The sequence below is a fragment of the Sciurus vulgaris genome (assembly GCF_902686455.1).
Source record: "Sciurus vulgaris genome assembly, chromosome: 10".
In the NCBI taxonomy this organism is placed as follows: domain Eukaryota; kingdom Metazoa; phylum Chordata; class Mammalia; order Rodentia; family Sciuridae; genus Sciurus; species Sciurus vulgaris.
In genome coordinates, this window is record NC_136470.1 from 135,151,545 (window position 1) to 135,173,344 (window position 21,800).

Below are 21,800 nucleotides of genomic sequence, written 5' to 3' on the forward strand. Positions count from 1 at the left end.
GGAAATTAATCAAAAAAAGACAACATGGTAGATAGTTTGAGAGGGAAAAGGGGTGTTTACAATTATTATCTACAACAGGTGAGTTGTGCAATGTTAGTCCAGTTTTTTCCTATAAGAACCTTCTAAAATTTTTGCAACCCTAGCTCCTGTCCTGAGCTACCTCTGGTCCATATCTCTGCTTCAGTGAATCTGAACCTGTTGTTTCCCAGAGTTCCCTGTGGGTTGGGGAAGGGAATGTTATCCCTTAAAGGTACTTGACTCAGCTGGAAGACACAGGAAGCAGAGGCTGGTGGAATTGTAACCCCATTGCACCTAATTTATCAGTTCTTGGAATGAGTGCTCCTGCGAGTGACTGAAGTGGAAATTGAAGGAAATTTCGCTCTTTCCAGTTCTGTGCCTGTGTCAAAATAAGACTCATCCCTCAATCCATACTTACATATTTTTGGAAAGAACTGGAAAGAGTAGTTGTAATACCTAAATTAAAGCACCTCTAAATGTGTTTTTTTAAAAAAGGGAGGGTGCAGGATTGCAAGGAGTTTCTGGCTGAGATGTCGCAGACAGGTCATATACAGGTTTGAGGTTACAGGACCGAGACCAGGAGATTTCCCTTCGACCTTCCATCTTCTGGGGGCTCAAACCAGTCTTTTGTCACAAATTCCTACAGAATGATGTCCACAGACTTTTTTTTTTTTCATTCAACAAACATCTTTTTGCACAGCACCTTCAAGGCTCAGCTCTTTCCCACAAAGCCATTTCAAAATCTCCAGTATTTTGGAGCAATTTCGGTGTAGGTAGCCCCAAGTTGAGTCGTCGCAACCTCTTTGTGTGTGCAACCCCATTTTTTCTCGGTAATGGGGATCCACCCCAGGGCTAGGCTAGCGCTACGACTGAGCTGCAACCTCGGCCCTTTTTAGTTTTTATTTTGAGACAGGGTCTCGCTAAATTGCTCAGGCAGACCTTGAACTTCCATCCTCCTGCCTCAGCCTCCATAGTGACTGGGATTACAGCCCCATTCTTCTGAAGCTCCCGAATAAAGCCCTCAAACAGGTACGAAATGGTGCAAGATCGCAGACCCAGTGTGAAACGCAGTCTAACGGCAAAGCCATCCGCCTGGCACCAAGCAGTAACGTGAAAGGACCAAGGGAAGGACACAGCGGTCCGTGCACCCGCCAGGTACTGAGAGGACCCGCGCGGCGGCGAGCTGGGGGCCAGAGGGAGCCGGCGTGCCTGCGCTCGCGTTCCCGCTCCCGCGGGGCGAGGTTGCGGCCTCTTTAAGAAGCGGAGCCCGGGCCGGGGCTGCGCCCACGTGACCCGGCGCGGCCCGGGCTCGCGGAAGTGGTCGCGGCGGCCGGGGTCTCGGCGCCCCGCGGCGCGGGCAGGCCGGGCGGGCCGGCAGCCGGCGCCGGGATGGTGCACCTGTACAACCTGCACCCGTTCGGGTCGCAGCAGGTGGTGCCCTGCAAGCGGGAGCCCGAGCGGGTCTGCGGAGGGGGGCGCGACGCGCTGTTCGTGGCGGCGGGCTGCAAGGTGGAGGCGTTCGCGGTGGCCGGCCAGGAGCTGTGCCAGCCCAGGTGCGCCTTCTCCACGCTGGGCAGGGTGCTGCGCATGGTCTACAGCGAGGCCGGTGAGTGGCGGCGGGCGGGGCCCGGGCTCGGGACGCGGGCCGGGCGGCGGCTCCCGGGGGAAGGGGCTGGGCGCCTCTCGGCACGTGCCGGTGGTCCCGGGGCTCAGATCCCCGAGGGTGTGCCGGGTGCCGGGAGCTGTGCGGTTGTCCTGGCAACTGTGCGGCGCGCCTGCGCCCCCGCATCCAGAGCCCATGCCCGCAGAGCCCGTGACTCGGTTCCACCCCTGCAGGACCCGGAGGGAGTATTCAGGGAGAAAATTTCAAACACATACTGAAGCAGGAGCAGGGAGAATAGTGTCCCAATCTCACGGTGTCCCAGCTTCAAAAAGATTGCAAATCAGAGCTGGGCACCCGCTGCTGATCGGTTTATGAACGCTGACACTGTGTTCTGATCTGTCTAATCCTGTCTATCTGTCTATCTATCTATCTATCATCTATCAATTTATCTTTTATCTATTTAATCTATCTATCTAGAACTTGGTCTTAAATGCCTACCCACCTCCTCCCTGAAACAGCTGTAGGAACATTGACTTCTTTTTTTCCACCAGAAATGTGAAGCAATGCCAACGGGCACTGTGTGGGTGTGTCCTTATTTTAAAAAGTCCGGACATTTGAAAGCAGATGCTTTTTCAGATTACATAAGCAGTCATCCTAGGTTGTTTTTTTTTTTTTTTCCCCAACTGCCTAACACACTTAAACTTTGATTCTGCTTTTGGGAAGGATGTAAACTGCGGTATTCTTGGTGGCAAAGCTCATGGCTGTGATACTAATGAAGCAGAGAGCATGAACTTGGAGATTGGCCATCTCCCTCTAATCCCTACTCTGTATCTGATTCAGTATGAATTTACAGGAACCTTGGGTACTCAGTTTTTTTCTTTTAAAAGAAGTAAGTTAAATTATTAGGTCAGTGATTTCCAGACATTGGGATTTTTGAGGATCAGCTAAAAACTGTGGGACTTTTGGCTGTTCATTTGGTCAAGTAAAGAAGTCTATTTAAGAAAACTAAAGCCTGAATATTTACTGAAAGCATAATTTATAAAAGGAGAAAACAGAACTTTTAACTTTATGAGCAGCTTACTATGCTATCATTTTGTGTGTTTTGATTAATGACAGATCAACTAGGGCCTGCACAGCACTCCACAGACCTGTTTGAAAAACTACTCATTTGGTCTAGAAGTTGCCTTTCAGCAGGAAGATTCTGATTTTGCTGTTTCTAATCCCTTATGGTTATATTCTTTATGGTTGTTTCTCCCACTGTACCGACTCTTAGGAATAGGTATCTTCACCTTCAATAGTTTGATTGGGTGCAAACTCAAGTTTTAATTTGTGTGTGTGTGTGAGAGAGAGAGAAGTAAAGAGAGACGCATACAGTATATTTACATGATTTGCCCCATTCTTCAAATGAACTTTTGAATGCCTGACATTAGGCATTCTGTAAACCTCTGGTTTCTTGCCTGTCAAGAGTATTGATTCCCAAAAATCCTTGGATGTCCATTCTCTGGGCATCAGAATCACCTGAGAAGCTTAAAAAAATAACCCTGCGCCTGGATCACACCTTCAGAGATGGCGTTGCTTTCTCTGGAATGAGGCCAACATCGCAGTGAGTCTGATGGTTAGCCAGGATTGAACCACACTGGCTGTAGGAGTCCAAAAGTAGCCTGATAATCTCATTTTTGAGGCCTTGAAGAATAAAAGGTTTGTTTGTAATCTCATTGGCTGCCTCAGAGTTAGTCATGTGGGTAGCATTGCCTCTTGGGTTGGTAGCTCAAGGGTAACTTGCAGTCTGCAGCTTGAAGTTCATGTCTGGGTGGAGTGACTGTGAATTCATGGGCTGACTAGGGCTGACTCCTGGCTGAGCGGGTGTCCAGAAACCTGTCCCCCACTCCTCAGCGCTTCTCTTTTGGCCCTGCCCTCCCATGAACAGTAAGTGGGACCTAAGGATTGCTGTTCTCATGCTTGGTGCTCTCCTCTAGCAGATCTCCCCTCGTCAAAAATGGAAAGAATTAATGTATTTACGTTTACTGAAATGCCTTGCAGGTCTCTTACCCAAGCAGAGGACAAAACCACGTGGCTGTTATAGCCTGTCCTTAGCATAATACTTAGCCCATCCACCTACCGTATATCCTACCTTCTGTTAGCTTTTCTGAAGTATTAAAACATATTCTGATGCTTCTGATGCCCCTTTGATCGTAGGAGTGTGCCTTTTCTTTAAACTGGTACTTCTGCTATAAGTCAGGTTTGTGGTCTTGCTGCAGAACAGGAAAAGTTTACTTAATTAAGAAAATCAGTAACTATCGACTTAAGAGTAAAAACAACAATTTTTTAATTTACTTAATGAGGACAGAAGCTATTGTAAAGTGATGTGAAGCACTATGCACATAATGCTTAAAAATATTTAGTTGCCTTATAAAGGTCATCATCTCCACAAAGTCCTGCAAACAGAGCTCTCTTCCAACAGAAGAGAGCTGTGTGATTAGGCAGTGTGATTGAGAAATGAGCTGAGGCCTTTGAGCTACCAGACCCAGGTTTACCTTCCAGCTTCTTCGCCTGTGGGCTGTGTTGCCTTAGGCAGGTTGCTTGGTTGGTCTGGGATTCTGAACCTGATCTGTAAAGAGTAGAGGGAGATCGATACCTTACGGGGCTGCTGTGAGGATCAACTCAGCAGCTCTGATTGGGAGGATGTTAGGGAAATGTGCTTAGCGAGTGCTGGTTCCTCATTTTCAGAACAAGTCAATCCAAAAACCTTCAACACAACATGGGCACTGCAGACTGTGAACTCTAGTTGGTGTGTGGACTTTGTCAACAAGACAGACGTTTATTTATAGGTATATGAATAAAAAGATTTTATTTTAAATAAGCAAATATGCTTAGTTTTAAAATTCACTTACTAACTTAAATATCACACCCAAAGTATAGGTAACAAATGAAAAAATAGATACATTGGGCATGATAAAAGTTAAAGACTTTTGTGCACTGGAGACCCTACCAATAGATTGAAAAGGCAACCCATAGAATTGAAAGTATTTGCAAATCATGTATTTTGATAAAGGATTAAGATCCAGAATATATATTTTTAAAATTTATTTATTTATTAATTCTTCCAGACTGCATTTTGACTCATTGTATATAAATGGGGTACAACTTTTCGTTTCCGTGGTTGTGCAGGATGTAGATTCACACCATTCTTGTGATCATACATGTACATGGGGTAATGGTCTGTCTCATTCCACCATTTTTCATACTCCTGCCCAGAATGTATTAAAGAATTATAATCCAAAAGCAACAAAACGACTTGATGTAAAATATGGGCAAAGAATTTGAGTAGGTCTTCCTCCAAAGAAGACGTATGAGTGGCCAGCAGCACATAGGTCATTAGGGAAATGGAAATCAAAACCGTGGTGGGGTACCACCTCACACCCATTAGGATGGCGATCGTTTTGAGAGACTGGAACCCTATCCTGTACCTTGCTGGTGGGAAAGCAGAGCAGCACGGCCACTGTGGAGAGCAGCAGGCTGACTCTAAACCAAGAACTAAGCGGGAAATTGCCAGCGTCCCCCGGTTCCACCCCTGCGCACATACCCCGGAGAATCGAGAGCGGGGACTTGAGTGGGTATTTGTGCACAAATGTTCATGGCAGGATTATTTACAAGAGCCCAAAGGTGGAGGCACTTCAAGGAACCCTTGCATGGGACCGTGTAAACAAGGCGGGAAGCTCAGAAGCCAAGAAGGAAAAGATAGGAACCTGACTCCGTGAATGAGCCGCTTATGTAAAAGATGAATTTGGCGAGGAGAAATGAGGCATGACTGCCAGAGGAGAAACAGCTTGCTTTGTAACCAAACCCCACCCACCGCTGGAGTCCACGCATCCCCAGTCAGTGCTAGAGCTGGTGAGGATGCGGGAAGCGGGCGTGTTCTTGTGGTGCTGCTGGAGGCCAGCATTTCTGTCCCATAATTAGGGTAGTAGCCTGGCAGTACCTTCTAAAGTTTAAAGCACCTGCCCTTTGGCTCAACTTTCTCACTTCCAGAATCTAAACCATTAAAACAAATTCCCCAGCAAATACACAGGCATAGGCCTTTTTATTACAGAATAAAGCACAGTGGCAAAGAAGTACTGGAAATACTTGAATGTTTGTCAGTAGGGGACTTGTTGAATAAATATGGCTCGTGTATATATAGGATATTTTGCAAATAGTGAAAAATGTTGTTAGATATCCATGTGTGGACTTGGAGGGATTTATTGATCATTTTTTAAAACTTGCAGATTGTTAAACATATTTAGTGCAATCCAGAAGAAAGAAGACCAAATACTGCCCTGTGATCCGTGTTTGTACAAGAGAAACATGGAAGGGCCCAGCAGTCTGCGTGTTGAGGGGGCCTCAGGGTGACCCCTCAGTGGGGAGAGTGTTACACTCTTTACTCTGTGTCTTTGTACCACTTTTACCATTTTGACTTCTCACAAGAAATGTATGCCACTTCTATGAGTTAAAAAATCTCATACAGTTGCCTGGAACAGTGGCACATGCCTGTAATCCCAGGGGCTCAGGAGGCTGAGGCAGGAGGATTGTATGTTCAAAGCCAACCTCAGCAAAAGCAAGGCGCTAAGCAGCTCAGTGAGACCCTGTCTCTAATAAAATACAAAATAGGGCTGGGGATGGGGCTCAGTAGTCGAGTGCCCCTGAGTTCAATCCCTGGTACTGCTCCTGCCGCTCCCCCCCCCCAAAAAAAAATCTCATACGGTCAACAGATAAGATGAACTTGGCTTTGTATGTTATTTAGTGTTCAGCTTCTTCCTGTTCCTCTGTGTTGTGCTTTGCAGGAAGAGGAGGGGATGATGTGTAAATTCCATTAAGCTCAGGTCCTTAACTTACATCTGATTTTAATAAGTCCCCCTAATTCTCTAGAAGGCAAAGCCTTTCTCCAGCAGAGCCGTGTTGGAGCTGTAGTGTTAGAGCTGTGCTGGGCGCTGAGAGTGGACATAGGGAATGACAGGGGAGCTTCTGTGTGTGACAGGGTAACGGGGAGATTACCTGAGGATACTAAAGGGGGGAGCAATTGTACTTCAGAACCTCAGTGCCTGATGCAACTTAAAAATGCACCCAAGACTCTGTTACTCGGGGTTTCGTTTCATTCAGTCTTCAGTCCTCTCTGTGCATTCCAGTTCACGATGGTGAAGTAAGTGTGACTACAAATGCCAAGTGTGATCTCACTTCCTTTTCAGGAGACTATTTGGTAGCAATCGAAGAGAAAAACAAAGCCACGTTTCTGCGCGCCTACGTGAACTGGAGAAGCAAAAGGACCGAGAACTCTCGCGTGTGCATTCGAATGTTGGGACACAACATGGAGGCGCCCTTCAGAGACAGCTTCAGGGACCAAATGTCTATTGTCGAAATGCCCCTTTCCGAGGCCCCCTTGTGCATTTCCTGTTGCCCCGTGAAGGGAGACCTCCTTGTTGGCTGCACAAATCAGTTAGTGTTATTTAATCTGAAGTGTCAGGTCATCGATGAGGAATTCTCAGTCCTGGACTTTGAACGTTCGCTAATCATACATATAGATTGCATCACTCCTGTCGAAATTTCTTTTTGTGTTGGATACGTTGCTGTCATGTCAGACTTAGAAGTCTTAATTCTAAAACTGGAGTCGGACCCTAAAAATGGAGAGAGAGTTAACCACCATTCACACAAGACCCACACTCCAGTGAAACGGACAGAAGAAGGTAAATAAATAATGGATCTAACTTATTTTCTTGCTTTGGGCATGGAGAACACTTTCACCTTTGGCAGTCTCTAAAGGACTTCAGCCACATTATTTGCAGATTGAGTTACTCCTGTTACGTCAGATGTGGCTCTATGGTCTGGCTGTCTGTATCTTCTTCTGCAGCATATGAATGTATTTTCACACATACGTGTCCATACAAGTAACAGAACAGCTGTGCTGCAGGAGGGTTTCTAGTCCTCGTTCTCCTATGATGCGTTGAATGACTTGGGGTAACGCCACCTCTCACGCAGTTTCTTCGTGTATACAAGGGGATGATGATATCTGTCCTGCTGCACTTTATCAGTGGGGAGCAGTAAACGTGCAAGTGCTGAGACACTTCAAAACCACAGTGCCCCGTAAACGTGGAAATGTGGGTGTGGAAATAAAATTGCTGTACATCTGTCCAGTTGGTGGGGGGATATTGGGAAATCCGATTTTCTGTCAAACAGGTAGAGTAGTTTTTGAAGTTAAATCTTTGGTTTTATCTTTTAAGGCACTGGCAGTAAAACTTCACAGCTTGAGCCGGATGATTTTGTGATCTGCCAAAAGCCCACAGAACTTCTTGGGGAGAAGAGTGAGCAGTCTGGGCTCTCGGTCACGCTGGAGTCCATGGGCTGGGCTGATGGAAGCACAGAATACTGCCACGTTCGGCACCTGCTGTACAGGTATTCGAGAGCTTGTTACTCACCAGTGTGTGGTGTTTATGGACTGCCCTCAAGTACAGGCAACTTAGATTTTTCCCTCTTTTCCAACCCACAGACGTTTTACTCCTGATGTCTCATTCTACAGCCTGGCTGATGAAATCAAGTTGCATTCCCTTCACCTGCTCCCCGTTTTCCACACAGGTAGGTGAGACAGCACTGCACCGCCAGGTGACAAGGCTAGGGCAGGCGGGAAGACCCGCGTAGAAGCTGGATTGGGCTCTTCACTGGGTCCCTGTGGCCCTGGACAAATCCTTAGTAAATCCTGTGAGCACTACAGAGGGAAAGTGTGTGTCATGCCCTGGAGAGGGCGGGACAGCCAAAGCCCATTTTCTTTTTTGGAAAGCTCTCTGGGCCCAGAAAAGCAGATTGGAGCCTGTTAGAGCTGAGGTGTTTCTGAGTTCCAGCTGCGTCTTTGACAATTTCTCTGATGACCTTGTGAAAATGTGGACTGAATGGAAATTCCTTCAGAGTGGTGGTTTTCAACCCTGCCAGGAGAGAGCTTCAACTGGCGGCTTTTAAAATTCCAGAGGCCGAGGCCCTACAAGCTGGAGGTTCTGATTTAATTGGTCAGCATTGGGTCCCGGGCATCAGCATTTTTTAAATGCTCACCAGGAGTCTAATGGTTTCCAAGATTGAGAACCACCAGTAGGCTTTGTACCTGGTCATGGCCTGTTTAACTTTTTTAGATGTTGTCTAGAAAAAGGTATAAGTATTATTCTAGTTCAGTGGCTCTGTAACCTCACTTACCTTTTTCTTCCAGTAAATGTTTATCGAGTATCAGCTGTGTTGAGCATCGTGCCAAGTCCTAGGGAACAGTGAAGCCCGAGCAGGCAGTGCGCTTGCCCCTGTGGAATTATCATCCCGGGGAGGCAGACATTAACGGAATAGTCACAAGATCACACTGGGATGAGCGCTTGGTGGGGGAGGAACCCCACTGTAACAGAACCTGTAACCGAGGAGCCTGACCCGGCTTGGGGTCCCGCTTGGGGTCTGGCAAGGCTTCCCGAGGCAGAGGATGGACTGGGCAGCCTGAGATGGCAGGCTGCTGCAGGGAAGGGGGAGAGCTGCAGACAGGAAGCAGCAGAGGCTCCCTGGTGGGGGGAGAATCTCACGTTTGAGGAACTGAGAGACGCAAGACCAGGGAGCATGCAGCAGAGGAGAGGGTGGAGACAAGGCTGGAGACCAGACAGGACCAGGGGCCACATTAGAGGGTCAGTTCTCTAACTCAGTGAGCTTCCCAGAGCACCTGGAACAAAAACACCCAAGTGTGTCCCTGGCCACCGTGACCCTGACTCTGAACTTGTCTCACTCAGCCCACTGAGTGTCCCCTGACCCCCGTGAAGGAGGTATGTAGAGCGAACTTCCTTTCTTCCTCAGACGTGCCAAGTGCATTTTTGTGGAAGACCTGTTAATTCCCACTTCCTCGGGTCTTGTACGATTGCATTAGGGTCATTCGGTGTACACCTTAAACATAACCTCATCACAGGGGATGTCCCTGACCTCTCAGTTTATGTACCCTTGTCCTCACACTGTGAAATTTTCTCATTTGTCCTCCACCCCAAGCCCCGTCACTAGCATACGGGTTCTGCAGGCAGAGTCTTGTTCCCTGCTGTGTCCCTGGAACTCAGGACAGCAGCACTTTAGCAGGTACCTGATGGATACTCGCTGGACATATGGGTGTATGGTTGGTACGTGTGAGCTGGGCCCTAGAGGGGGAGAGAAGTTTTAGAAGATTCTGATAAGGGAACCAGCATGTGCAGGGTATAAAATCAGGTTTGTTTGGACATTAGCAAGCAGTTCTGCTTGGCTAGAGCCCAATACCTGTAGGGAAGAAGAGGAAGAGGAAACCTGGACAGTTGACTTTGGGCCAGTTGTGAAGAATACAGAATTGGGTTTCTGATACTAATGGGTGTCTGTGAAGGGTGTCAGGAAGAGGAGTATTTGGGGAAAAACAGAAACAAAACAAAACAAAAAAACCCTTTGGTTAAGAATGATTTCCAGCACAGAAGAGTAAGCGTGAACCCCGGTGCCCGTGACAGTTTCCATCGTGAGCCCTCCCCCGCTCAGGTCAGGCTGCTGGATGTAAACGCCAGTGTTGATAGCATTCCACCCATAAAATTTCAGCATGTCTCTAAAAGGAGATGATACTTTTACTTAAACTCAAGAGTATCACTTCACATTTAAAAATTCATCAGATATCTAGTCAGTGTTTAAAAAGTTTCTTGATTGTCTAAAGTTTTTGTCTCTAATTCTTTTGTTTGAATCGGGTACACAAATAAGTAAGGTCCACACTTTGCAATTGATGGCTGTCTTGTAAGTCTCTTAATATGTAGGTTCTTTCTTTTTATCCTCTTTTCTTTGTAATTCACTTAGCAAGGAACTGAATTGTTCCTTTGAAATTTCTCACATCCTGAATTTTGCCAGCTGACTCTTCACAGTGTTATTTAACATGCTGCTGTGTCCACAGTGTTTCCACAGGAGTTGGTAGTTAGATTTAATCCTGCACCGTCCTGTGTATCTAAGCCAGGTAGCTATTGAACACTTGAAATGTGACGAGTGTAAATTGAGATATACATTAGGAATAAGTAGACTGAAGACTTTGTACAAAAATACAATAAGATTCTCATTAACTTTTTTGTTTATTGCTTATTCAAATGATTATATTTTGAATGTGTTGGATTAACACAATGTTACTAAAATTTTACTTGTTTCTTTTTATACTGTTGAATTTTTTTTTTTTTTTTTTTTTGGTATTAGGAATTAAACCCAGGAGTACTTTACCACAGAGCCACATCCTCAGCCCTTATTTTTTATTTTGAGACAGGATCTTTCTAAGTTACTTAGGGTATCACCAGGTTGCTGAGGCTGGCCTCGTGCTATGATCCTCCTGCCTTAGCCTCCCAAATTGTTGGGATTGTAGGCATGTGCCAACACACCTGGCTCTTTTTACTTTTTAAAATGTGATTACTAGCAAACTTTAAATTACAGTTGTGGCTCACATTATATTTCTACTAACTGTGCTGGTCTAGACTTAGGCTTAATCAGAATATTATTATTATTATATTTTTGTAACACAAGTATATCACTGCTGGACCACCAGCTTGTGGTTATTGGGTGGATTTTTGTGTGATGCTATCAGCCATTGATGATCATTATTTAGTTCTGTTCATTCATTAGGGAGTCACAGAATGGTGATATTCTAAGCCTGTCACTTTTTTCATTTCTTACTGGCATTCTTCATAAAGAGCAGCTCCCCCTTAGCAGCTCTTTGGTTACCCACTGAAAACAGTTTGCATAGAAAATTCGGGGTATTGATTCTCCCCTTTTCTTACTGGCTTCATGGTATTTCTTTCTTTCTTTTTTGAATGCAGGTTTGCTTACCTCTGATGGAAAAAATGTGTCTCAGGAAAAAGAGTTGCTGAGCCTCTTTTGCTTTTTCTCCCTACCTCACGTGGGCTATCTCTACATGGTTGTCAAGGCTGTTGAATTAATGTCAATCTACCAGTACCCTGAGAAGTCTCAGCAGGCCGTGCTCACGCCACAGTTTCTACACGTCATCACAAGGTACTATTGCAGTTTACTTGCCGGGCTTTTTTTTTTTGGTGCTGGGGATTGAACCCAGGGCCTTGTACATGCAAGGCAAGCACTCTACCAACTGAGCTATCTCCCCAGCTCCACTTGCTGGCCTTTGAGTCACTTATTTTTCTGTAAGTGCTTGAGATGCTGCCTAGATCCTAACCGAGAATCGTGTGAACCCGAAGAGAGCACTGGAAATCAGTCAGTTGTTTCAGTCTTTGCAAGTCTGTCCTGATGGCCTGTGCCTGCCTTTCCAGTGTTAAAGATTTGGACTCCGACTTTGTCTTTGTTTTGTTTCTTTAGACTGTCTGTGATACCCGTGGGTACCAGGCTGAGGCTCCTCAAAATGGAGATTTTCATGGGAAATTCCAATGGGAGTCAGTGGGGCTGGTCAAGACATCTCTTTAGGTTCCCTTCAGATTTCCTTTCCTCATTGCTGCCATATTCTTTCAGTGTGAATCAAGTTATCTCTAAGTGGTTTAGAACGTGAAGGGACAGAAAGATGATCTGATTCCACCCTTTGATTAGTACCGGTGGGAACCGTTCACAGCGAGGTCGTGTGGATGTTAGCTGAAGTCGTGCGCTGGTCAGTGCTAGTTGTCTTCTCCGTAGTCTTGCCCTAGCGCGCGGGCGTGTAAACTGGTTCTTGAGCAGGAGTGTGATCTCATTTCCTTTTATCTCAACAGTAAGTGATGCTTTGGGTTCTGTTTCCTGTTTCTGAAGTTCAGATCATGTTCAGGGCATTGCTTTGAACTCTCTGGCCAAGCAACCGTGAATAAGATACACCATCTACTTTCTACAACAGTGTAAGAGAAGAGCAGAGACGCATAAAGCGGCACACACACGAGGGGATTGTTGAAAAATGTCTTGAGGCTTCTTGAAATTGCCATTTGTACTGGGAGTGCTAGGGAGAGTACTTTTGACTAGGTCCTGAGGGGCTGTTTCAGATAGGTGGTTGTGTTTGAAGGTAGGCCTCCAAGTTAGCATTTTGATGGGCGGAGATTAGAAGAGATGGGCATTATAGGTAGAGGGAAGACATAAACAAAGGCTGTGTTTAGTTTTTCAGAAACATTGATACTTAATTGCACAGGATGGTGATTCTTACTGGGCAGCAATATGGGAATCTCCGGCAGGTGCTCCAGTGTATTCAGATGACAGGGAAGCCACCTGGGGACTCTGCTGTCATCTCCTCCTGAATTCTGGAATTGGGAGAAATGCTGTCAGAGGGAGTGTGTCTCCAAAGTGAACGTTGTGGAGGGAGCTGGACGTCCCAGTGGTCAGGGGCAGTGATGTTCTTTGACAGGAAGAAGTGGAAAAGGACACAGTGAGTGAGGCCTGAGACTGGGGGATCCTGTAGCATTTGAAGTAGAGAAAGTGATGTGACCCCAGTATTGCATCAGGAAAGTTAATGGTGGCCACTGTGGAGGATGGATTGACATTGATAGATAAGCTATGGGGACATTTCAGGAGAGGATACTAAGGGGCCAGGGCTGGCAGTGCCAGTGAGAGAAGGAGTGGATGGGAGAGTCTGCACAGGAGTGTTCCTTGGGGTTGTGGATGATGGGGTGTCAGGAAAACCCCATCACGGCTTTGAGCCTGATCTTATGAGGGAAAGGAAGCTGGTGTGATGTGGGGCAAAAGAGAAGTTTTGTTTAGACACTTGGGTTTGTGATGCTTGTGGAATGTCAAGAAGAAATGCTAAGTAGGCTTTCGGACACATGGAGGACCACAGGTGAGGGGAAAGAGGACAACTTAGACATTCACTACCGCAAAAATGAGCTGCCTGTCACAGCAGTGTGCGTGACCAAGGGTGTGTAGACAGCGAAAGTCATCAGAGATCCAAACTCTGGTGAAGGTTCCAGGAGCAAGAGGAAGATGGAAAGAGTCTGAAGGCTGCAGAGGAAGCTCGAAAATTGCAGCATCTCAGGAGCCACGGAGGGGGGAGAGGGAGGAGGGGTAGAACGTTCCCTTCTGTCCCCAGATGCGAAGACCGCTTCTTCAGTCTCTGCTCAAGTGTGGGCTGGGCGCTGCAGTTGCAGGACCACTAAGTCATGCCTCTCTCCTGTGTCTAAGTCCCGACCTAATCTGGAATGCAGACTCCTGAAAACAATATTCAGAGGGTCTGAAGGGACTTTGCATTTCTGGGTTTTGACTGCCTCCAGGTTGGAAATTACTGGGGCTTTTCTCAGTATCAGCACCAAATGATATTCTGACAGCATTCATTTGACTGTAGAGCCATTAGACATTGGAACAGTAGTTGTTTTAGGTAAATTCAGATTCTTATTAATGATCCCCAAGTCCTGTTTTTTAAAATCATTTTTTGAAAAAATGAACTCCTTTTTTTTTTTTCCTTTTTGGTACCAGGGATTGAACTCAGGGGCACTCGACCACTGAGCCACATCCCCAGCCCTGTTTTCTATTTTATTTAGAGACAGGGTCTCACTGAGGTGCTTAGTGCCTCGCTTTTGCTGAAGCTGGCTTTGAACTCTCGATCCTCCTGCCACAGACTCCTGAGCCACTGGAAAAAAAAAATGAACGAATTTTCTATGTTTTTAATTTTATCTAGTAGATACATATTTTAGAAATACCTTGTGCCATGTTTGTCTTGAAAAGTGTCGGGAAGATTGGTGTTTACATATCTTTACAAACGGTTTTTTTTTTTCATTTTTTTTTTTTAAGGCTCAAGGAACAATGTAAAATACCAATCGTACAGACATACGTGCATGGGAAGCCCTTCATGACCTTACACACGGGAGTCAGCGGTGTCAGCAGTCGGTACACAGCTGTCCTGCTGTTCTTTTTTTGTGATTCTTGTGCTGCTGCGAGTTTTTTGGTGGAAGGGGATACACTCCCCACTGTTGGGCGGATTATTTCAGTTAACCTTATTCTTCTGTTAAGCTTCTGCTCCCGTCGTTGGTATTCCGGTAACGGCCAGCGAGCCGGGTCACCGTAGGTGGAAGAGAGGCCCTGCGTCTGCACCTCCAGAACCTAAGGGACGTTGCTGCTTGTGGCCGTAGCTGCTGTCACTGTCACTCTGACTGCAGGAGCTTGCTTTGCTCCCACTCTCTGCTCCCCGAGGTTGCTACCTGCCCCAGATCTGTAAGGGCTGGTGCTGCTGCCCCGGTCACTGCGATGACTGCAGAAGTCATTTCCAGCACTGTGGAAATGGACGGTGGTCGTGGCTGCAGCATGGTGAAAGCATGGTGGAAGCATGGTGGAAGCGCCAACAGCTGGAGAGCGTCCTGGCTGAACGCCCGTGCTTACCGCTGTTGTGCGGAGTCTGCCGGCCGTGACCATGCCAGGGGCCTTCTGGTGAAGGAGCCCTTCCACTGCAGTGTTCCTTAGGTTTGCTTTAGTCCTCCACTTGGTCATTTCAAGGCGTTCGGTTGCCTTCGGCTTTACAGTGTGTTTTAAAAGTCTTGTGGTCCCACCACAAGATGTATTTGGTAGCAACTTCTAAGGAAATCATCAGCTGCTTTAATGTGAGTATTGGTGTTGACTTAGGTTACCCCCTCAGGTGACAGCCAGGTGTCCGGTGGTCTCTAAGTGTTAGAAGCAGCCTGGGGTTGTGACAGGAGATAGAGGAGAGCGAAGATCCAGGAGCCTGGGGTCTAATGGCTCGGGCCTTGGCCAGAACGGACCTTGCTCTAGGGTCAGAGCGCTCCGGATACTCCTGCCTGTCATTCTCGGTTTTACGGGGGATCTGTGTGTGCCTCGTCCAGGCTGGCTGCCCAGCTCAGTCGAGGCTGAGTTTCACCCTGAGGGGGTGGGGGAGCATAGCAGTCAGGGACAGGTTCTCATCTCCGCCTTCATGGTCACCATCTGTGCCTTGGGCAGACCCAGGGCGTCTTGTCGTCTGTTGAATGAGGACATTGACCCAGATCCGCGGTCTTTCCTCGGGGTGTACGTCACTCACACACGAGCTTCGTAGGGGTCGGCGTGTCTAGGTTCTGCCCCTGGAGGTTCTGCTGCGGCAGGGCTGAGGCGGGCACGGGGACGTGGGCACTGCCTCCCTGGAAGCATCTCCCTTGCCAGCACTCCAGGGCCCGCGTCCGCCCACGTCGCCATTGCTGCCCGCCGTGCAGCCCTGCCCGCTTGGCCTCTGAGCTCAGCGCCTCTCTCTCTCCCTCAGCAACAACCTGCAGTGCTTCACAGTGCGGTGCAGCGCGGCGGCCGCCCGGGAGGAGGACCCGTACATGGACACCACCCTGAAGGTGAGCACTGGCTGGCGGTCCCAGGGAAGCCTGGGGGTCAGAAAGGAACGCTGGTGCCTGCAGGTTTGCCCTGGGCCTCAGCCTGGCCCTGGAGAGCTCGTGCTGCCTCATTCGTTGCGTTAGAGCTTTGGAGGTGAAATAGTAAGCGCAGTGTGATCTGTGGTTCTGCTGAGTCTTTTAAGATTGCTTAGAATCGTTTCACTCCCAGTGGCTTAGTACAGTTTTAAAGTTTGATGAAGAATAAGTACAGTGTAACTTCAGAGAAGGGAGTTTATGCCTCCATATACCATGATTTTTTATTTTAAACAGAAATATTGGGGGCAATTGTACAAAGCGATTAATAAAACAGTCTAGATATCAACATACTCAGCACAACACTGAAGAAGAGGCATTAAAAGGATTTATTCATACTATTATTGGATATGCCTGAAATTCTTTGATTTTCCAAGCCTTCCAGAATCTTCTATACTTAGTCTAATAGTTAATGGACATGCTAGATCAATAACCTCCTTTTTTGTTTAAGAGGCTGTATGTTTAGTTTCAGAAAAGCTCCTGACCACAAAATAAGTGTAGGCAATTTTAGCATCATCTTCTGACCCTGCATTTCTTTTCTCAGAACCGTACTGACTGTTTGCATGATTTTCATCTGCACTATTTTACCCCTGAAGGATAAGCTGTTTAAATGCATGTTTGTTATGAAAATACCTCCTGTGTGCAAGAAACCCCCAAATTGTGATGGCCCACTTTTCAGAAGGTAGCTCATGTCTGCCTGGCACCTGGCTCTCCACAGCAGTGCTGTGCCATCCAGCTGGCCCCACAAAGCGCCCAGGGTGTCTGAGGTGCCCTCGCTGCAGTTGCTGTTGCCTGGCTTGGGATTAAGTGATGGCGTTTTGTGGAGTGTGGGCTCTGGGTTTGCAGTGACTCCTGTCGCCATGGCCTGCCTGTGGTTTCCTGAGGCCTTCCAGGTTTTCTGAGTGCCTCCAGCTGCCTGGTAAACCGGACCCACAGATTTCACACACCTTCTTGAGTGTAAGATGCACGCATAGGCCTTTCAATAGGATGTTTTAAAATAAAGGTTATTTCCCCAGTAAAAATGGAAAGATGACATAGGTGGAAACCTTTCATCTCCGTTCTTCATCCTTCTCTTCCTTCACCTGGCCTCTTCAACCCTCAGAAAGCCCTGGACTCACACAGGCCGGTGATGCAGCTTGGGCTACTTGATGGATTGAAGTAGGATCAAACTACATTTGAAAACAATTACAATTCCATGTCTTCTAGAGCATGAAACCAGAGGGAAGGGACAGGAAGAGACAAAGGGTAGGGTGGCAGCTGGTGGGGAGGCTGCCTGGAGGCCAGTGAGGTGGGAGAGGGGAGGCCAGGGGTGATCCCATTGCATGGCGCCCCTCGCCCCTACTCTACCAACACTCAAATCCTCAACGCCACCTGAATGAGCATACAGCCACCCAGCCCAGCCTACTGGCTGACACAGGCTCTGGAAGCTCTGGTATCTGAAAAAGATTTCACAGCTTCAGAGTTTGGTCCAAAGTGCATGTGTGGTTGGGTGTGTGTGTGTAACTGAACTGAACCCAAGGCCTCGCTCACGAAAGCATTCCCAGCCCTTTGTGTATTTTATTCTGAGACAGGTTCTCTCCATGTTGCTCGGGCTGGCCTTGAGCTTGAGATCCTCCCGACTCCAGAGTAGTGGCCACCGTGCCTGGCTGTGTGTGGCTTTTAACCTCCCTGTCCTCTGAGATTCTGGTTCCTGCTCACTAGCCAAAGCCAACTTAACTATTTTTATGAATGAAAATGTGAATACAGATGTCTTCCTGGCCCCTTGCACAAGGGCTGACGAAGATGGCCTCAGAGGCTAACCCCCCGCAGGGAGGAGAGGGCAGCGATCGCGCCTTCTTCTCATCCTGCCGGGCGGTCCGCAGGAGCGGCGGTTTACCTGGTGTAAACCAAGAGCCCGCCTGTTCCGGGGCGAACACGCAGGGCCATCCAAACATAGGAGCTTTTTTATTTTTTGAGTAGGGGAGGGCACCCAGGGCAGGCACTTCACCACTGAGTTGCATCCCCAGCCCTTTTCCTTTTTACTTTTGAAAGATAGAGTCTTGCCCAGGCTGGCCTTGAACTTGCACAAGCATTTCTTGCACACATCCACCACAAAACAAAACAAAACATTGTATGTACTTTATGTGCTGCAAACTCCCCTTTCATAGGGCCTGATCTTGCCGGTTTGGCACACCCAGAGCCACCGCTAGGGGCAGGTTGTCAGCCCAGGGGCTGCTCTCTTCTGCAAGAGCCAGTCCTCAGGAGCGCCTGCTGCACTGTCTGCGGCTAGTCAGCCAGACCGCGTTTGTTGGTTGAGTAGCTCTTTTAAGTATTATAAACAGAGGGCTAGTTCCGTAGGCTCAGATAACCTCCTCACTCTTAAGAACAGGCATTTGGACTTTTTGGAGGTGGTGGGGAGCAGAACAAATTTTATCAGACAGGCAGACTGGTGCTGGAAGGTTAATGCTCACGTGCCTTTGTTCTGCTTACGTTTGTGATTTCTTCCTCTCCTAGGCTTGCCCACCTGTCAGTTTGGATGTCTGTGCTTTAAGAATACAGCTTTTCATAGGCTTGAAAGCCATCTGTCACTTTAAAAACCACATCATACTCTTGACCAAAGCAGAGCCTGAGGCCACTCCTGAGAGAAGAGAGTCACCCAAGAGGCTTCTGTAAGCACCCCTGCCCGACACTCCTGCCTGTCTGGAATGAATCGTTCCTGGTATATTTTGTGTGTGTCTTACTTGATCTTTTTTTTGAAAAATCAAACTTGGAATGATCAGCTGGTTTTTCTATGATGTTCTTTTTCTAGAGGAAATTAAGGAGGTTCTAAAGATCTCTGTGATGTCCTTTATAATTCACCATGGAACTTTCAAAAGAAAATGATGTATAAAAGAGTTTCAGTAAAAATCAGTGGTATTTTAGAAAAAAATTTTAAAAACACGCTTTTCTTTATAATTAAAGGGAAAGACAGAGCCTGTGCTCCTAACCCAGACCATAAGACTTTTTGCTATTTTTCTTTTTTGACCTTTTAGTAGTTACATTTTTATCTACTGAATGTTTTCTACTGTTGCCAAAAGAAATTAATAATGTGTTTCTCACCTGAAAACATATCCAAGATTTTTAGATATTTGTATATCTGCCTTAAAATAAAATAGCATTTTTAGCTGGGCATGGTGGTGCACACTTGTTATCCCAGCAACTTGGGAAACTGAGACAGGAGGATGGCAAGTTCAAGGCCAGCCTCAGCAACTTTGCAAGACACTGTCAAAATTGAAAAAAATTGCATTTTTATAACATTAATCTGTAGTTAACTCTTAGGTTTTCTGCTTTCACATTGTTCAGAGTAGAACACTTAATTCCAGATAGCTAATGCTTCTGGTTGATGTTTTTTACATTGTGAATTTAGTAGTAGGGAATGTAATCTAAGGTGAACACTCCTTTAAGGAAATTTTAATCAAAAGAAATCCATGGGGGCGGGGGAGCATCTAGTGTATTTCAAGTGCAACACAGGTTTGTACTCTCAACATGAATTTTTGTTTTTTTAATTGTTTGTGCCTTGCTTTTTTCCACTAGCAGGATCTGGTCACACTCTAACGTACATAAGAGTGGTCTGAGACTGATGGATCATATAAGCTTTAGGGGGAGAAGAGAATCAGTTTGCACTGTTGTATATTTGACATTTTAAAAGTATAGTATTTTAAAATGATTTAAAAATTTTTAATCTATTTGAAAATCTATTTGATCAAAAATTCTCAAATAGGGCTGAGGTTGTAGCTCCGTGGTAGAGTGCTTGCCTAGCATGTGAGAGCTAGGTAAGCACCCCAGCACCACATAAAAAATAAATAAATAAAATTTAATGTAAAAAAATCCTCAAATAATTTTTATTAAAGAAAATGCCTCACAGTGAAAGCAAGAGGTAAGATTTTAAATCTTAAAATCATCCGAGTCTTCTGCATTTCCCCAGCAGCTAAGTGTCTGCATATTGTTTCTTCTTAGATTCGTGGTCTTGACATGGCCAGCTGGCCCCAGGGGCCCCTGAAGGCCACCTGCAGGAGAGAGCCAGGCTCAGGGACTCTCACAGCCTACAGGGGTCTTGTTGGTCTTCTGAGTTTATTGCTCAGTTGAGCACACTTGAAGAGTGAGCTGGAAGCATCTGGGTTATCAACACATGATAGTTACAGAATATTAAATGCTGAAGGCCTGTGTAGTATTGCGAAGTAATGTTCAGTGAAGATTGACTGTACAGCTAAGCACTGAAGGAAACAGCGACAGCTGTGTCCCATGTTTCATCTTATGCTTCGTAACCTTTGTTTTGCTTTTAGTTCTAGGAAAGACAACAGTGTTAAGAACAAAATACCTCCTGCAGTCGAGGCTGGGTGGAATCTGTACATCGTGAATACAGTCTCACCAGTACAACTGTACAAAGAAATGGTACCTCTTCAGATTTCTGGTTCTTATTTGTGGAAACAGAATGAAATGATGATCACACACTGATTCTGATTGCCACGCATCAGCACACCCCAGACGCCAGTGCCCAGGCTCCGACGGTGGAGCGTCTGTTTGACCTTCTTGTTTTCAGTTTTGACAATTGAGGAGCCCCCAGAAATTCCCTTCACTACAGTCAAGAGTCCTTTATTCACACCTGCTCTCCTAAGAGGATCACATGCCGGTCTGAAATCCATAGCCTTTGACCTTGACTAAACCTGAGTAAAGAGAATCCTGACGTGGAGGTGAAAAGTGGTAATAGTGTGTCCTGGGGCACTCAGCCACTGCACTGCAGCACCATTGACCTGGAAGGGACCTGGAACAGGCATCCTTATTCCTGTTCTATGAGTGACAGCTTTCGCTCATCCCTAGTGATGTGTGTGTGTGTGGGGTGCCTGGAACTGAACCCAGGGCCTCATGCATGCTAGGCACGTGCTCTTCCACTGAGCTCCATCTCCAACCCCTTTTTTTTTTTTGACTATTTTGAGACAGGGTCTTCTTATATTGCCCAGGCTGGCCTTAAATGTATGGCCTCAGCCTCCCTGGTAACTGGGATTACAGGCCTGCATGACCATGCCCAGGTTCCTGCCATTTATGACTCTTTATTTTGAAATAATTTCAAACATTCCAAGAATAAGAGTAGTACAGAGAAAACCTGCGTATTCCCCACTCATCCACGTCAATATTTCACCCCGTTTTCCTTCTCTTTGTACTCTTATGCTTTCTCAAAACCCACATTCCCACACCCCCCAATCATTGGAAGGCATATTTAGTACACCTTAGTCTTTTGTCCCTAAACACTTCAGTGTATGTTTCCTAAGAATCAGGATATTCTCTTGTATAATCACAGTACCGTCAGATGCTTCAGTAAATCTTACCTTGATACAATATCTAGTTGTGGATCATATTCTAGTTTTGTCAACTGACCCAGTAACGGCTTAAAGGCATCCCCATGCCCTTCAGTCCAGGATCCATTTGGGGTCAGGTATTGTATTTAATCATCATGTCACTTTAGCCTCTTTGGATTGGAATATTTTTTATAGCCTTTCTTTTTATTTTATGACATTCACATTTTTGAAAAACTTAATTTGCCCTTCTAGCTTTTTTCATTCCTTGAGAATGGTCTGCATTTTGGGTTTCATTAGATTTTTCTTTCATGATTAGATTCAGGTGCTGCATTCTTAGAATATTGCATAGATGGTGTGTTTTATTAGGGTGTCACATCTATAGGTGCAGGATGCCCATCTGTCCCAATCAGGTCAATCGATAATATTGTCTGATTTGTCCCTGGCAATTTTGGGGGGGTGTGTGTGAGGGGGAAACATACATTTGATTTTTTTCCTTTGTTGAATTGAAGATATGAGAAATCCAGATATAGCTGTTAAAATTCA

General features: G+C 46.3%; 1 protein-coding gene across 2 annotated transcripts in view; it reads left to right on the forward strand.

Annotated features, from left to right (window-relative positions):
- Positions 1-1,311: 1,311 nt before the first annotated feature.
- Positions 1,312-21,800, forward strand: part of HPS3 (HPS3 biogenesis of lysosomal organelles complex 2 subunit 1) — a 34,573-nt gene continuing 14,084 nt past the window's right edge. Inside the window, exons 1-8 of one of the 2 annotated variants that reach the window (XM_079100504.1) lie at positions 1,312-1,624; positions 6,844-7,338; positions 7,873-8,044; positions 8,139-8,224; positions 11,455-11,647; positions 15,792-15,873; positions 18,439-18,593; positions 20,247-20,355. In XM_079100504.1, the coding sequence (XP_078956630.1) occupies positions 1,408-1,624; positions 6,844-7,338; positions 7,873-8,044; positions 8,139-8,224; positions 11,455-11,647; positions 15,792-15,873; positions 18,439-18,593; positions 20,247-20,355 (1,509 nt within the window). In that variant the 5' untranslated portion in view covers positions 1,312-1,407. The remainder of the gene's footprint in view (positions 1,625-6,843; positions 7,339-7,872; positions 8,045-8,138; positions 8,225-11,454; positions 11,648-15,791; positions 15,874-18,438; positions 18,594-20,246; positions 20,356-21,800) is intronic. The other variant, XM_079100505.1, reaches the window with a different exon arrangement.